Consider the following 18,425-nt stretch of genomic DNA (forward strand, 5'->3'; position numbering starts at 1 on the left):
CCTGGTCAGCACAGGTGACGCATGTAAAGTTTTCTGTACACAATTCTATCCCACCATTGTTCCAGGGACCCGGACATGCAATACTGGGTCTATATTGTAGATGAGGTGCTCTCACTGCTTTAACCCCTCACTTGCTACTCCAAGCATTCTAGTCTGGGGCTGGTTAGTTGAAGGGAATACAGGGAAAGAATGGAAACATGGTAATATTACACAATAAATCCTGTGGTGTAAAGGCTAGGAAAGAGTTAGGGCTCTTTGTTGTGATGGACAAGACCGCTGTTTGCTTACATGCAGTAACAGGATTGTCATATATACTCTAGTAGCATGTACTGAGTTTTGGTAAGTTTCACTACGTGAACTGAATGTTAGTAGTTAGAAGTATGGCTTATGATAGTCTAGAGAGAAGCACAAAGTGTTGGATGTAGCTTTTGACTGAAATGTTATCAACTTGAAAGACACTATGGGCAACTGGCAGCCTTATTTTATTTAAGCAAAGTCACAGCATTGTCATCATTGCCCACCCTCTTTTGAAAGGAAGAGTTAGATAAAGGCCCCTGAAATTTACATTACTCACAAATAAGGGATTGAAATAAGAGATTACAAGCATATTTCACTAAAATAAATAATCTATATGAAGGGTTTTACTTTTAAAATCAGTCTAAAAATGTATAAATTCTAAAGTGGGGAGATCAAAAGAGATTTTAACAACTTCCATTATTTACAAACAATATAAAAACTGCACAAACCATGAAGTGATGCAAAATTCTTTTTCAAAATTATCTTCTTTCCTATTACGAAAGCAAATCTCCAGCCAATAATTCAGTTTTAATCAACTGTTTTCTTTACAAATGAAAAAAGTTAAACGTTTTTTATTACCATCAGTAAAATATACAATAAAAACAAAACTTGCTAAATGTTTAAGGTTAAAAAAAGAAATACTGCAGGCAATCAAAAGGAAAGTAACTGTAACTTATTCTTTGGTAACCAAAAGTTAGCAAGTATCTAACATTTCAAGTGATAAAGTTAAGATAAAACATCCCATCTGGACAAGTGGAAGAATTACTTCTGGCAAAATATAACCCTCATGATTTAATTTAAAAGGACAGGATCCACCCACAACTCTGTAGTGCAAGTTCTCAAATTCATATTTTATTTTTAATTTCATTTCAGAAACCTGAAGCTTTCCAACTCTGGCAGTGTATTGCTTATTCCTCTCTCCTTTTCTTATTATTTCCATTCAAGGAAGCAATGCATTTGGAAATGAGCACTTCTTGAAAAATCTAATAGATAGTGTGCGTACGGCTGCATAGCAGCTAGTACCACATTATAGTTGTCTCTTTCTTGTGTTAAGGTATCTTATTTTCTGTCCCTGGGGAAAAGTACCTGAACCAATTCATGCTCTGCTGACCTCTTTACATTAGTGTGACATGCTTAAACTAACACAGGTGCACACACACAAAAGAAGCTGTACAGCTACAACACTAGCCCTGCTACCCTCCAACAGATTATATGCGTCTCATCCTGCCTCAACTCACCTGCTTAAAGAACTCCCTAAGCCACAGAAATAGAATGCTTTTATAGCAACTGTTCACCCTTTACCACAAAAGCTTCTCATCTTCTTTTCAAGATTACTCCTAATGTTTATTCCCAATGTTTAAAAAAAAAAAAATCACACTCCAAAAGGAACTGAGGAAATCCTACCCTGACCCCAACAGGACTTTTAAGGCTTTACAAAAAAAAGTTCAACTTTTACTTTCTTTAAAATCACAGACTGCATATTCAAAGCAAGTCCTCTCCAATCCACTTTGCAGAAAATCTTTACTTCTGCATTTAACACATGCCTGAAGTTCGTGTAATAAGTGTGCAGTAAAATGCATGTCCTCATCTGGGCTTTCTCCTGGGATCAATTCCTCACTCATTTTCCTGCACCATCTGAATGATTAACACCAAATGCCTTTGTCATTGATTAACTTTCTTCAGCTGAAGGGCTTAGACACTTCCTCGAAGTATTCACTTTTACTGGCTGTGTCATTAAGTCTACGCAGGTTGGAACCTTGGGCTGTTTCGCCCCCTCTTCCTCAGCATATGGAAAATCATTCGTGTCCATTTCATCGCTGTTAAACACATCGAGTAGACTCTCTTGCTGCTCTTCTAAAGTCCTTCGGATCCTGTTTTCTGATGGCTCAACAGCTTCCCCATCTCCCTCACTAATAACAGTCATGGGGCTGCTCTGGATACGGTTGCGGACATTGTACTTGCTGCTGGCAGCAGATGGAGGTGTTCGTGACCGGCCATACCTGGTACCAGAAAAGGACATGCTCCTTGGCATCAGGCCTTCACTCTTGGCCCATTCTTCCTGAGCCCTTTTGTTCTTGCTGGGAGAACAGCTGGTAGGGCTGTCTAGAAGGTCAGAGGAGGAGTCTGCCTTTGTTCTGTGGAACCTAGGGTCTGTGTTCTTCAACATCTCTGCTGCTGACATGCGTGAACTGGCATCTGACCGGCTCCCTTTTTTCAGCAGCAGGGCTTTAAAGTTGTCATTGCTGGTGCTGCTCTTGCGAATGCTTCTCTGAATTGATCCTGCATGCTTGAGGGAAGCTAGATTAGGGGAGGTGCCAGTGGGTGTTACTGGAGGCGATGGAGAATGGTTTCGGGTACGGTCATCCTCAGAATCTTTGCGGCCAAGGACTTTCCTTTTGGATCTGGGGTTTTAAATATAAAAACAGACAGTTTTGTTCCCCCCCAAAATAAGCAAGGACATCTGTTCAGCAAACTAATGGGTGGGACAATTAATTGCCATTAAGGAGAGAGGGGAACTACCTGGGAAAATAGAGGAAGTTTTTGTAATAGATAGAAGTGGAAGCATGAATAACGAGGTCATCATATCTACATATGTATTAATACAGATATTTGAGACAAAACATAGTTCAAGACCAATTTTCCTCTTAGAAAAAAAGGAATCTATTGCATTTGACAATGTTAATGTCAGAGCCAACTGAAACTTATTTTCCAAAAAAGATTTTCTGAATTATTTGGTATAGGATGAGGACATTCTTTTCATGCATTAGTGCTGGAATTGATAAATTCTGGCATATGTTCATCAAAAATTTATGCTGTTTTTTGCCCTTGGTTCCTCTAAAGAAAGATTATGGATTCTGTGCGTTTTAACTTTAGGAGTTCTGTGCATTTTCAAAAAGGTCTAATCCATTTTAACTTTAGAAATGCACATATGTACATGTCCATATCTTTTAATGCACTAATGTTAAACAGTAAGATTCAGTTAAAATAATCAGATGTTATAATGTCACATAAAATACTTTAAAAAGGAAGCATTTAAATGGTTAAGACTGGTAAGATAAATGTATGTTGGGGGGGGGGAGAGCTGGACGGAGGATTCAAATCTTGTTTGTATTCTATCATTCCCATCTGTTTGACTGCTGAGCCAAGAAAAGGCCAGTTTCTTGATTTACAGCGTGAAAATCATTGTTTTCAGCCAGAAAGGGTACTGGATTTTTAATTTTAAAATAAAAACTACATTTAAACATAATCAAAAGAATTTAAAATGTGTAGTAGCTGGATGTTTATTGCCCCTGGTTTTATACCATTAGAAGTCCTAAAGAAATCAGTATGTTGCATGCTGGCTATCTGTGTCTATCCACTTTATTTCTTTGTGAAATAAATAAGAATACCAAAAAAAGAGTAAAAAATGCTGCATTTTATATATGCATGTGTAAACAATTAAAATGACTTGGCACTTTGTGCAATATTTACAAATTTAATGTCAATGTTTATTAAGAGACTTGTGCAATACAGATGATTTCCCCTTGTTAACTAGTAGATTATATTCAGCTCCTTACATTTTGGGATAACTTTTCGCCCCACAACCTTTGCCAGAGGATGCATATTTTCAATGGAAGCTCAGAAGGATTTATGTATTGCAGCCTTATCAACAGATAACGAGGGTGTCAGAATGCACTATGTTAAGTAATTTGATCTCCAGATCCTTTCTGTTGGTGAGTTAGTACTTCCCACCTATGCTATACTTGTACAACTAATAGTGTAATTGGGTGTAATTTTAAGATGCTGCCATCTAAGAGATGAATGCAGTTCTGACACCCATCTACTACAACAGTAGATAGACAAATTCATAAGTACAAGGAGAAACTTAGTGACAATTAGGTCATATTTACAGTTATTTTTGTATCAAGAACCCATGTAGCAGGTGAATGTGATGCTGAATGCCTCCTCTAAGTTAAAAACCTAGGACAGTATGTTTCAGCCCAAGTAGATGATGCTGGGAAAAGTTATATGCAACTAGAAACAGGGTCTTATAAGAAAATGTGTCAGGCAGTGGATTTATTAATCACCTCTCATATATAAACATATTTATTCTCTGTGTGTGCACACACACCACATCTCAAGCAAGCGTTATGCGTATTCAAAATGTAAGCAAACCACTTTTAGAATGAACAAAATTCTACAGGCCAAGTTTTAGGGATTACATGGAAAGGCATGGAGAGCCACTGTGTGCATGCGCATGCATGTGAGAGACAGAGAGAGAGAGACAGAGACAGAGAGACACAGAAAGAAAAACTCAAAGGAGTTATTTCACAAACGAAAATAGTTTTTGCATCCCAAGTTTCCTGACTCCTGGACACGTGCACAAATCACAAGATTTTTCCGGCCCCTCAATATTTGTAATAGAGAAGCCATGAACGTGTACAAACACTGACTAAATAGATACCTAGCTGCCCATGTGCAGATACAAGTAGCCCTTTTCAACAGCTTTTTAGGCAGGTTTTGAAAAATTACGTTGCCACAAGATGGCACCACCATTACACAGCAGAAGTTCCAAATGCAAGTGTAACTGTTCATATACAATTGTGATTTTCTTCTCTGTGTCTATTGTTTAAATCCTTCCTGCTTTTTTCACTTGAATGTGTGTTTTCTAAATGCAAAAGAAAACAAAGTAAAAAATTATTTACCCATGAAGGGAGTGCTTTTTTTGGTTTGTTTTTTTGAAGGGGAGCAATGCATGGACTCTGTATTGCACATCTCATTGATAAACCAGTTGGATACAAAATACCCCACCCAGGCTGGATTATGGCAAACTATAATCCAGTACTTGTCATATGTTTTGCCATATGACTGACATTCAGTGTTACTTGCCAGTTTAAGCCACGCTTGCCATGAAGCATTAGCGTTGAGCCTCTGTCCCAAACTGCAACATATAACAGCAGAGGAGAGAAAAAGGGATGGAGAAGAAAGGGTATGAAAAAAAAAGATACACAGAGAAAGCAACAGTAAAGTTAATAAAACAGATTAAGAATAACACAATATACACAAGGTGTAACTTGAAAGTTTGAGGGGGCAGAAGATAACAGGATTATTCAAAACAGGTTTAAACAAGGAAGAGTTTTAGTTCTGAATTAGTTCATCATTACTGTGAAGTAATAAAGTGCAAGTTCCAGTGTTTATTTTCAGATAATATACCGGTAGTAGGGGGGGAGTAGTAGAAGGCATTTTTCAGTAAGAAAATCATAATGAAAATTAGCTTTTGGGTTGGGGCGGAGGTTGAGAGTGAAAAGTACCGCTTAATTTGTGAGGAAGTTATTAGAGAGGGCAACACAAACAGGGCAGCTTCTGCAGTACCTGTGAATGGCTGCAAAAAGATCTTCAGTAGTTCTCGGTCTAGTTGGTGTCGACACCTCCTCAGGCTCTTCCACATAACTGTTGCTTGGCAGTGACAGATTATCTGTGCTGTCCGACTCAAACACCTCGGCTATGTAGAAGGAACGAAAGATGCACACAGTCTGTCACAGGAATCCCGAACGGCACAACCTCCGAAGAGCATCCTTCCATGCTCTTCAGCTATCAAAGTGAAACTTCCAAGGGATTTCCTAACACACACTGCTACCTTCTGACTAATTTCACTGTGGCAGCGTTCTTTTGTGAAGCTGAAGCCTCTAGAGTACCTAGGTTTATTCACAAAATAACATCTTTATAGCTTTACAGCAAAATCATCTTTATAGCTTCCATTAAAACAGATCACTGAAATTCTTAAGCTGACCACATTTCCATAGGGTTTTTGAAACAGATAATGCAATTAATAAAATTTTGCTTTTCTCTCCACTGCTCTTCTGACCAGAAACAGAAAATGAAGAAGGTAGAGAATCTTTGTAAAGAATTAATCCAAGCCCTGTAACTTGCGTTAGGATATTCATTATCACAGCTCCATTTCTGCAGGTGAAATCGGATTGCTAGAACACCCTTCTCATCTCTCCTTCACTAAATTAGCTACTGATACATACAGCGTAAAAGAGAAGAGAGACTTACCACTTTCAGTCTCTTCAGATGTGTGCCCATCAGTCTTAGGGCTACTGTCTGCACTGCCTCCTTCATCCAAAGTGGTCTGCGCTTCTTGCTTGGGAGCTTCTTGAACTGGTGATGCAGCAGGCTGAACCTTGCAGGCATTAGTTTCCACTGTTTCAGAGAAGGTGGAACCAGCAGCTCCTCCAGCTCCTCCTTCAGGAAACAAGCTGCCAGGGTCCATCTTTCTTGAGCTGAGTCCATCAGCAAGACAATCTTTTGCTTCTTCACAGTGTACAAGCACAGTCTCTCTCCCAGTTGGACTTGATGTGCTTTTGACAGTACCGCTCATGAGAGCTATTTTCTCTTCTGTAAAATCTAGCTGTGGAGGTGGCACAACAAGGAATAGTTTGGGTTTCTTTGAAATAGGAGGTGGCTTTTTGCTCAATAACAAGCCCTGAGTCTTGCTTGGAGATGCTGGTGGCCCCTGAAGCGATGGAGTACTGTGACCAGAGTAGGATTCCTCATTATGTACAGAAGACTGAAGTGCTCTTTCAGCATTCATTCCTGATAAATCACCTTCCAAGGGGTTAGTTAGCCTTGCTGTATTCCCTGATTTTTGACTACAGTCAAACTCAGGTATACTGTCACAGAAGCTTGGATGAAAACTCTGAGCAGGACTTTGAACTGAGGTTTTGAATGAAGCACTATGAGATTTCATTCCTTCTTCACCCATGCTGTCACTGAGCCTTAATGAGAGAGACTGCTTTAAAGAAGGCTGCGGTGACAAAATTACAGTTGCTTTTTCCTGAGAGTTGGTTTCAGAAGCAGATTCAGATGATTGTTCAACTTCTGCCCCTGTGGTTTTTTTCACAGACCTCAACTGTACCATTTGCAATGCTTTGGTGGTTACTAGGGGCATCACAGGCCTAATGGTATCTTGCTTGATGAATGGATCTTTCCCTGGACTGTAGCGGGAATCTTCCTGGTTACATTTCTTAAAAGAATATTGTGGGTATTTAGTTGCTTCTTTCATCAGCTGATGGTCAAGAAGTGGTGGTGGTGGAGGAACTACAGAAGGCAAACTGGAGGAAGAGCAGGATGGGACAGAACCAAGATTGAAGGAAGTTTCTTGTGGAGGGGAAGGAAACCACAAGAAGTTCTGGGGGAAGGAGGAATTTGTAACAGCTTCTGGTGGAGGAGGAGGAAAGGTAGGAGAGGCTGGTAGTGGTAGTGGCAGATCCATGGCATCTATTGGTGGTGGGGATGGAGGAGGAGTGTGAGCAGGAGAACATGGGGGTATTGGAGGAGAAAGAACAGCGGCAGCATCAGGAGCAGAACCCAGTGTGGGGTCCGATTTCTTCCTGCTCACACACCCGTCAGCAGATGTACTGGAAGAAAGAGAAGTGGAGGATGAAGAGATGGAGACTGAAGACAGCAGAGAGGATTTTCTTTCAGGCACTTTAGGTTTGACTTTGGGTTTCCCATTTCCTGGTGATGTGGATTTTAAAAAGACAGGCACTGGAGTAACCGCTGTGGGAGTATTTGATTGGCTAGAATACCCACTGGATGGTGATGTAACTCGGTGAGACTTCTCTGGAGAAGTGGTCTTTGGTTTGGCCAGTCCACTGGGCACTTGTGGTGTAAAAGCCCTTGACCCATCATTGAGGTGGCTGATGGTGTAATCATGGAGGGTGGCTGTACTGCTTTTGGAATGAGTGACTGAGGATTTTAACTGATCATCAGGCATTGCAGCATAGTCACCATAGTAACCCCATTGGTCTGCATATTCTGACTTAATGCTGCTTGTTTCGCTCTGCGAGGGAGTGACCGTACAGATAGAGTACAGATTGGGAGCAGTTGTGGACATCATGTTGCTGCTTGCACTGACAGAGCTTTGGCTGCGAGAGCGCAGCACCCAGGGATCCTCATAATCGCTGCATGGGCTTTGTGAAGGGGAGCTCCCGTTTCTGCACTTGAGGTTCAGCTGTAGGGAATGCTGAAGGGTGGCAATTAGTGTCTCATCGAGTACCTGCCCATTAGACTGGGCTTTTTTCTTGGGGGCCCTTCTGAGCGAGTCTGTTCTGGATGGTGGCAGGGGTGGTTTCTTGGCTTTTTTTAAAGATATGTTTCGTGAGAGGGATTTGTCACTGTGGCCTCGATTTTTCTTCTCTTTCCCATCAAAAACATTAATGACACTGTGCCTGGGGTTCCCAAAACCATTATTATCATCACATGACTTATCTGATTTGAGCCCAGAATCCGTATGCATTGAAGTGTAGTAGCCGTCATGATCCACCGAATACAAAGAACTTGAATCTTCTTTGACTGAAGTTCTCTCCAGGCTGTTGCTACTCATGTTGCTTACTGGAGTGGAGTAGCCTGGAGTAGCACAGACTGGTTTGTGTGAGGGAGTCCCATAACTTTCTTCAGATTTGTACACCCAGTGATCTGTGCTGTTCACACTATTATTTTGTGCTCTATCCCCAGAATAACTAGATTCACTTCTACCATCACTGTCCTGAAGGTGGCTTGGGAAACTAAGATTGTTTCTGCAGCTGTAGCTCGTATTTTGGGATCCATTTTCCATGTTTCCTGGAGTGTTGAGAGATACTGCTGAGTCACCAAGAGAGAGCACCATGACAGCATTAGATGATATAGTATCTGAGGTCTGTGAGTGACGTGTAGAGCTGCTCTCACTCCAGTTACCACTCGAAGAATGGTGGTCTTCTTTCATGCTTACTGCATTATTGACAACAGGATTGTCTCTGGGTTTTGCATAGGAAGATGAGCTGGTGATTTTACTATCTGATGACCCAGTGCTTTGGGCAGTATGAATAATAATAACCTCTGAAGATGATGATAATGTGGCATTTGGTATGATGCTGGTGGAATAAGTAGCATGAGGGGAGACCATACATGCTGGGCTCGGTGATTTATCACTGTCGTAGCATTTCACCTCCTGGGACTTTGGCCTTGAAAGTGTCTCAGTCCTAGGATTACTCCTCGTATGGACTACACTATCATCTACTTGCAATTTGCTTATCTGATGTGGCAAAGTGTTGGCGATGTCCTCTGCCTGGCTAGAGGGGCCCTGGGTCTGTCCTAGAGACTGCAGAGACACTCTTGCTCCAGATCGAGGCAGGCTGTGGAAACCTAGGTCGCTATTTTGGCGAGAGGCAAATATAACACCAGCTGAGTCACTCATCACAGACATGTTTCCAGACGAACTGGAGAACTGTGACATCTGTACCGCTATACCTTGTCCTCTCTGTGCACGTATTCTTCTCACTGAAGGGGGTACAACTCTGACTTCTTCCGTCTGGCAGCTGGTGTCCTTGGTTTCAGACTGCTGCATAGCAGAGCGGTAACTGTCTAGTCGCCCTAGTGTGGAACAGTGATCTGGGACATACATCGAATGTCCGCGGAAGTCACTCTGGCCCATGCCAACTGCTGGAGTAAGAATTAAACAATTATTCCTTGAAACACAAATAAAACACTGGTGTTTTGTTAAAAACATACCACAGGCCATATTCTTTGTCCCTTCCCTCTTGATGGATGCAGAGACATAAATAACCATGCCTCAGAAGGACCAACAGCAGCAGCAAATTCTGCTTGCACACTATATTTTCTGCATTTTGTTTCCCACTCTTTTTATAAAAAGGGACCTTTCAAGCTTATGGGGTCATTTGAGTTCTTACTATGTACTCCACACATGCAATCCTCTGTTTCTGACATATTAAGAATTTCCCCAGCAATCAGTTATGTCAAACTGAATAACAAGACTTCCTGGAAGCAAAGTAGCAGGCACAGACAAAAGCCTGAAAGATCCAGCTGTTGGTTAATGATACTATCTTGTACAAGAAGAAGAGGAGAAGCAAAATGTATAAGTAAATTAGAATAGGCAAAATGATTCCTAAATGCTGTGCTATTCAAATTTTTTTCAGAAGGCATCAGTAGCTCGTTAAATCTTGAGAGCATGCAATTCTGTACCACAAAGCAAATATTTAAAAACAGCATTAAAAAACAAAGCATTACCCATATCTACAAAACATTAAATACCATTTTCCCATGAAGCTATTTCTATTTACAGAAAAAGAAGAAAGTTGGGGAAGAAAGCAGAGCTGGAACTGATGACTGTCTAATGTTCAGAACCATCACATTCTTGCAGCCTTTATTTAAACTCAAACAAACTATCATGTTACAGATGCTGAGGACTGGCAAATGAGAAGGGGTATGTTTCTTGTTTACAAGGTAATTACCATATCCTGGCATAAACAAACTTGAAGAACAAAAGATTGGGGTGCATTAACTCAAGATATAGCTATTACTAAGACAACAGAGAGGACTACTAGATCTTTACAAACAAAGATCTTTATAGGTCTTTCAAGCAAAGATAAGAAGAGCATATTGTGTTTTAAACAGCATTTAGCATTGGGATTCAAAAGACTCTTATTTTCTGATTCAGTTGGGTTATTACAATAAGTACAAAAGAAAAGAGACCACCATACCACCTGTGGTGCTGCTGAGAGAATGCTGTTTTAAAACTTTTGCTTTCTGGTTGGCATGTTAGATATGGCAGCATTGCCCATTTATTTTCTATTTATTTATTTTTATTTTCCTTTTTCAGTTTAATTTCTTGGAACAACATAACTAGTTGGTAGAGTAAGTGCTTTCTTCTATTCCATTTTAAAACATTATTTAAAGCGTGTTATTCTTAGTCCTGGCATCTAGCACTGTGTAAAGATACATGGAGGTGGGGAGAAGGGATGAAACTAGGCTTTATTTCCTTTTCCCCAAAACAAAAAGGTAACTTTTAAGCATCCTGAAATCCACTTTGTTTCCATGTAGATTGTTTAGCTCTCATGAACACATAGGTTTTTCTGCTTTGGTACAGAAAATGGGAAGCAAAATGAAACCCAGTCTTGCTGGCAAACAGCTTGAAGTGTCCAAGAACAAAAGGCCCTTGGAGCAGATAGAGGACAGTGGCCAATCAAAACAGAGAGATATTCAGGTTCTGGATACAAAAAAAAACCCTTACTGTAATATGGTTTTTAAATAAAATAAAACTTTTTTCTTATATTTTCATTATGGGATCAGTACTCCCTTTTGTGAAGTGCTGTAAAAATACAAAGGCAGACACTGCAGAGGTCCATGCTTTTGAGGTGCAATTGGAGACCAATTGTTAGCTAATTAGAGATTTAGGATCGTTATACTATGTAACAATCACTAGGCATTTTAAAAATGAGACAGAATGCAAGGGGCTTTGTGACAATGTAGCTGGAACCTCATAGTAGCTATAAAAGGATAGCTGCATTCTGAGTGGCTGAGATTATTTCATGGATGTCTATAAAGGTCAGCTAAATTCATTCCTCTTCACAAGCAGCATAAATGCAGAAGAACAGACATTACATTTGTTTAACATGTTACAAATGGGGAAACTACATGTTCAGCATAATAGTACCATTCATGAAGCAGGACAACACCAAACATTCTGAACCTACAAAGAAAGCTTATTACCAGGGATCCTGGTTTTTAATTTCCTCCCAGGAAAATGGAGAGAAATGTGGATTTACCCCTTTATCTGAGGAAAACATGGATTTCTCATTTTAGCAGAGAAACCTGTGGAGTTTACAGTTTTGCAGCGAGGTCTCTGCAAGCTGGCAGAGTTCCAGCTTGCAAGGGGATGGGAGGGAGCGGGAGGAGGGCATTCAGACAGGGGGCGCCATGTGCACGTATATGCACATGGCTGCCAGGCAGCCAGGAGAGCAGCTCCTACAGGTAAATGCGGGGGAGAGGGAAGAGAACTGAGGCCCCCATAGGGAGGGAGGGAGTTGGGTGGCGCTGGTGCTCAGCTCGGTGGTGCATGGGGTTTTGCATCCCCCTCGGCAGGGAGGGGGATGGGGTGACGTACAGCTCATCTGGAGGGTGGGGTGGCTCCCCACTGTTGCCTGCACTCCCAGGGGGGCATGGGGGATCTGCTGTGAGCTCTGCATGGCCCTAGTGTTGTATCCCCCGTAGCAGCAGCACCGGTGGTATTGTGAGGATTGTGTCCGCCGCTGCAGCCACACTGGCAGGCGACACATTACCAGAGCAGTGCAGAGCTTGCAGTGGCAAGGAGATCCCCGTGCAGCCCTGCTGTTCCCTTCAGGGCTGAGTTGCACCTGCTGGTTCCAGAGGTCCATGGGGAGGGCAGCAGAGTGGGAGCTCGAGCCCAAAGCAGGCAGCCTGCATCCGCCCCGCACACAAATCTGGGGGGCATGGGTCCTCCTTGCTCCCCCATGGAGTGCACGCAACAGTAGGGAGCTGCCCCCACACCTGAGCCCCAGCAGGCAGGCAGCAGGGGGAGGAACCAGGCTTCACTTGGTTGCAGCAGCTGCTGCCTCTTGCCAGGGGGCTATGGACCTAGGTCCCTGGCCCCATAGCCCTGGCAGCTGGGGGTCCCCCTCCAGCAGGGCTGGTGGGGGCAGGGGGCTATGGGTGGGGAGTGATGGGCACCAGCAGGGCCAAGAGGTCTGTGGGGGAGAGTGAGGTGCACCAGCAAGACTGTTGTGGGGAGTGGGGTCTGTCATTTTAATCATGGGTTTTGGGATCTTTATCAGAGAATGTACAGGGTTTTTGTTTGTTTGGTTTTATCAGGGAAAACCAGGATCCCTGTGTATTATTATAAGCTACTAGGACAGAATTTATTCACTGTAACTAGGCACAGAACTTTTAAAATGATTGGAACAAAATAAAAATAGGACTAGTTATGTCCAACATAACACTCCTTGCATTTTTGCAAGGTCTAAAACTTTGAGCATCAATACAGCAAGGGGTCCTTGAACCTGTACAGGGTCCCACAATTTAACTCAAGCTCCTGGCACACATTCATTTAATAGCACCATGGGATCCATTCCCCAATCATGATCCCAAGCTCCCTCTGCACTGTCAGGTTTCAAGCTGGGTGCCCGGTGAACCTATGCAGTACTGGGGCTGATTGTGGGTCCCAGCCCCAGGACCCCCCTGGAGCTGGCTGGATGCTAGAGCTAGCCTTGCCATGCAGTTGGCATTATGCTGCATGGCAAGGGACATTGTCCCACATTCAATTTAAGGCACAATGGAAATCAGACACAAAATTATTAGACCTACTTTGTGAAATAATTTTGTGGCTGGTTTTGCATATTGTGGTGCCATTATTGGCCTGAACTTATGGCCAGTTTACTATTTAAGATATGATGGACAGGTTAATCGTGTCTTAAGTGTAATGTCTGCCAGTGGGCTGACTTTCCATGTGATCACAACAAGCCACTAGCCTGGAGCCAAAGTAAAGTAAGGAGACTCCTTGCAGGTCCAAGGGCTCACTTGTGTTGCGTATAGTTCCAGGGCAATGGCCTTAAACCACAGGCCAAGTATTTAACAGAGAATTTTTGAGAAGTTTATTTTAAGATCATGTTAATTTTGGTGTTAAATAATTTCTATATGAAAAACATAAGACTAATGTGATTAACTGTTAAATTACACTGGGCCAATTCTGTCCTCAGATCCCAATATACAACCTGCTTTCAAAGTCAATGCCTCAACTAATGATACAACTATAATCCTTTTTCAGGTTTCATTACTTGCCTAGGGACAAGAGAAATCTGCAATAAAGTTAGTTAGAATTTGTTAAATATTCTCTAAATATTCCCTTAAAATATAGTGGTTTTATTCACATTTAGGGAAAATTCTTTTTAAAAATGTTCCTAAGTGTGTAAGAAATCCCACGTTTAATGACAGTTTACTTGTGACAAGACACAAAGTGCTTTTCAAAAATGCTCATAAAAATCAACTAGCTGCCTTGTTGCTACAGCTGCTAGAATGTGTACTAACTTAGAAGCAGTTTCTAAGGAAGAGTTCAAACCATCAACTGAATGTGCTGAAATGCTGAAGGAGAATTTGAGCTTTAAAAAGATACCAAGCACTAAAAGACCCATCTGGTTGTAGAGATGGGGGTAGTGATATCAGTGATTTCTTCCCCCCCACTTTCAGAAACTGAAACTGAATTACAGAAACTGAGTGCTGAGGAGTCAGAAGTGGTAGCAACTAGGTAAAAACCTAGATGGAAACACACATGTAGTTGAACTAATAATGATCATGATGTTTGGAATTTTAAAAAGGTGTCCAGCCCACTGGCTCTGTGAGCAATACTGTGTATTACTGCATAAGAAACTGGGTTCAAGACAATGAAAATGGAAAGGGTAGAAAAAAGATAAAGGAGTTGTGTTTTAAGGAAAGAGTATCCATTTCAAAACAAATGTAAAAGCAGACCTTCTTTGCAGACGTCCTGTGTCTGGCGCTCTGACCATTTCTAGAGCATGCTGTTTTCCCTTATGACGCATATATGTTCAAAAACATTATTCCTTTTTTCCTACCAGTTCTTTTGCAGAGCCCCACAATCCAGATCCACCCTAGGGCCCCAAGTGAGTTTGACACTTCTGCTAAACAGCGTTGGATCCTTGTAAATACTTTTGGTACTGTAAAACATGAACATCTAGGCCCTGGGCATATGGCCGCTGGCAGGAAGCATAGTGTTTGGGATAGGGCATAAAATTCCTCCAATCCCAGCCATGCCACTGCTGAGCTGCCCCCAGCCCGATCTCGCAGATCAGGCCAGGAGTGGCTGTTTGGGACTTGGGGCTTCCCCCAGAGGTTCCACACCCAGGGCTGGTGAGGTGGGGTCCAACAATCAGCTGATTATCAAACCCATCCTAAACAGTCCCAGGTGGCTTCAAGACTCTGGGATAAGGAAGTCTCTTCCATATCTCAGGGTCCCTGTGCCCCACAATATCTAAAAAGCACAGACTCAGCCTGGCTCCCCACAACCCAGTATTTTTAAGTGCTTTGTCCTGCTGCTCAAACAGGCTCCCAGGTTCCCAGCAGCTGAAGCCCCTTGGCTACCTTTGCCAGGGAAGCTAGCAACTTGCTCTCCTAGCAGCCAATTTTTGGCATAAGGACCAGGGCTGTCCCAGTCCCGATGTCAAACCCTGTCTCTGTGCTGATGCTGACAATCAGCCGATTGTTGGCATCAGTACTGGGGTGCTACACCTTCATTTTATGGTGTCAAACAAAAAACCCACAAAAGATGCTTTGTATTTTATGTGAAATTACTTTTGGTGGCTGACCTGCCACTTTTTGGCACAAGTCAGCTGAATGTGTACCACTGTTACTAGTCGTGGTGCAACTAACACATAAATGACACCATAACAGTAACATGTGCTAGGAGCCCTAGTAGAGCATAGACAAGTGGTCTCCAACCTTTTTAAGTGGGAGATCACCTTTGGAATTTAAAAGCAACCCAAGATCTATCATGGACTGCCGCCACCCCTCAACCACCTGCTGCCCAGCAGGTACATCTATGGGGAGGGAAGTGAGGGTGCAGATCGAGGCAGAGGGAGAAAAAATTATTTGGGGGCATGCCTCCCCAGCAGGTAAGTCCAACCTGATTGGGGCCCCACTCAACTTATCCCTGCTCCTGCCTCTGTGGCACTGTACTTCACCGTAGGGGTCTCGATCTAGCTCCGGTCACTTCCCTCCTCCACGGACTGACCTGCTAAGCTGGGGCGTGTGCGTGCATGCACGTGGGCACTCAGCCCCCCACCCAAGCCTTGGATTGATTCTAAGAGGCTTCAAGATCTACTGGTGGATTGAGATCTACTGGTGGTGATCACTGCTATATACTATTTCAGTTGGAATTCTTGCTTTGCCCCTGACTGGGCACCTGACAATGGGCAAATTTGTTATATTATACCCCTCTGGGTTTTACATGCCTCATCTATGAAGTGGTGATAATACTTAAGCATCTTGAAATTTATTATGAATTCTTTAATTACTGTAAACTCTGTAGTAACTCTTGGATCAATCTGCCTTTAAGTGCAATGTATGAAGCCCAAATTCAGGTATAATCTGCATGACTGAGAAGCTAGGAGACTAGGCAGAAACCAAAAACGTCTAAGACAGTGGTGCTCACACTTTTAGCCCTGTGGGCTAAAGGAATGGTATGGGGCTAGCCCATGGTCTGGAGTGAGCCCTAGGGCCCTGTTACCTCTGCCCAGCTGAAGCCCAATCCTGGCTGGGTGGGGGCAATGCAGAGCCCAGTTCACATTGGGCAGGGGAGGTGCAGGACTCCAGGTCCCAGTCCTGGTGCATGGAGTTCCTGATCCTGGCTAGGAGGAGGTGGGTTCTGGGGGGCCCAACCCATCTCTGCCCAGTGGGATCTGGCTCCAGGGGATCTGCACCTCCCCTGCTTGACTGTGATGTGTTGGGATTGAGCCCATGTGCATGGCCGGATGACATGGCTCCTGGGGCCAGATCTGGCCTGTGGGCTGGGGTTTGATCTAAAACATTTATGGCAACTGCATAAACTCAGGAACCTTGCTGAGCACCCAAGGACATAAACACATATGTATTTAGTTAGGAAAGCCTAATCTCACTAGAAATGTAGTTGTGCTGGGACCTCCCAGGAATTTTTTTTTTTTTTTAAGAGTTGGAAAAAAACAGAGACAGTTCTAAAGACCATGACACATTATCGTAGTGACAGGTGGAACATTTATGGATGGTTGGGAAGGCCTGAGCTATGTGATCTCTCAGGGAGTGGGTGGTGAAGCAAGCAGGCTGGATTCTGGCTGATGAGCTGCATGCATGCTGACTTTTGAGAGACTGGCCAAAGTAAATCTGGTGATTGAGAACCTACAAAGAAATGGATGATGGGAAAAAGAGCCTCCCCTCAGAAATGTAATCTTTAATTTAACAATATTTGTAGAAATAGAATACCTCATCTTTTCCTCAATTTACACCACTTTATTAAGTACTGTTAAGATACGCTGTGGTTGGGTAACATATATAAAGTCCCTTTGAAGATTTTAGGTGATCTCTCTAAATTACTTTTAGTCCAAATGTTCTCAGCCTGGCTCCACACCCAACCCAGATCAACCCAGCTGAAGGGTCATCATGAATTATTACATTTATGCAGAGGAATCTCAAAGGCTTCACAGACTTTGTAAAGGGATCACTTTACTCATTACTGAAATACACCTGTCCAAACTTGGCCATAATACAATGCTTCAAAACCATGCCAAAATATGTTTAATAATAATATTTTCACTGGGTGTCTCAAGGGTATAATTAATGACCCCTTTTAGTATGTTCAGTTAAATTCCAGTGACATCCAAGTCAAGAGGTACTAAAACTCCTGATCTCATGTGCAAGAATCAGTATAAGACTTTTGCAATGTTGTCTTTATTCTTCCAAAGGAAACAGAAATATGGGGAAAATCCCAAAAGTTTGGCCCTATAGAATCTTTTCCAAGCTCTGGAACAACAAATGAAAAGAGTCAGGTTTGGCTAAAGCTTTGAGGTTCTCTTGTGTTTCTATTTACTTTTGAAGAATAAACAAGACATAATAAGAATCCATTATATATATGTTGATTATTAAGCATATTTGGTGTGTCAGGGGATTTTAAACCTTGTATAAATATCATAGCCATTCACAGCAATGCTTTAGGAAAGGAACAAAGAATGATTTATTCAGCTGAAACCACAGGGAGAACAGAGATAGGTACGATGTAAATGCTTCGTTTGGAATTTGGTCTGGACCCTCATTCCTATAAAATGAGCTGTGGAATGTTTCATAACAAGAAGTTATTTGCTTTGGGACATGGGTAGAGAAATAGGGAATGAAAAGCTACTGGGATAATATATACATGCACATGCATACGCACACTGAGGAAGGCAGTGTGGCTTAGCAGGAAGCTGGGCTGAAGTAGGACTTGGGAGAACTGAATTTTATTCTTAATTTTGACATTGGCCTGCTGGGCCTTGAACAAGCCACTTCTCTGCTGTGCGTCTCATTTCCTTATCTGTGAAATCATGGTAAAGATACCTGCCGCCTTCTAAAAGTGCTTTGATATTTACAGACAAAAAGCACTACATAAAAGCATGATATCACTAAAGGAATGAGAACCATCCTGGAAAATCTCCCTGATGTGAACTTGTTACCTAGGTAGCACAAAGCTGCCACAGTACCTCTAGGAAGCTATTTTTGCAGCTTCCAAAATACGGCAGCCTCCAAAATAATGTATGTATGCATACATTAGTATACAT

The 18,425-nt window shown here is 42.4% G+C and overlaps 1 protein-coding gene across 8 annotated transcripts in view; it reads right to left on the reverse strand.

The window, feature by feature from the left end:
- Positions 1-853: 853 nt before the first annotated feature.
- The window catches only part of NHSL1 (NHS like 1), a 284,707-nt gene continuing 267,135 nt past the window's right edge, over positions 854-18,425 (reverse strand). For 7 of the 8 annotated variants that reach the window (XM_090040332.1, XM_090040311.1, XM_090040341.1 and 4 more), the window contains 3 exons: positions 6,334-9,759; positions 5,650-5,779; positions 854-2,699 (listed from right to left, as the gene is read on the reverse strand). In XM_090040332.1, coding sequence (XP_089896458.1) covers positions 1,967-2,699; positions 5,650-5,779; positions 6,334-9,759 — 4,289 coding nt within the window. In that variant the 3' untranslated portion in view covers positions 854-1,966. The remainder of the gene's footprint in view (positions 2,700-5,649; positions 5,780-6,333; positions 9,760-18,425) is intronic. The other variant, XM_090040320.1, reaches the window with a different exon arrangement.

This window comes from Crocodylus siamensis, chromosome 1 (assembly GCF_052110815.1).
Source record: "Crocodylus siamensis isolate JL-2025a chromosome 1, ASM5211081v1, whole genome shotgun sequence".
Lineage (NCBI taxonomy): Eukaryota > Metazoa > Chordata > Crocodylia > Crocodylidae > Crocodylus > Crocodylus siamensis.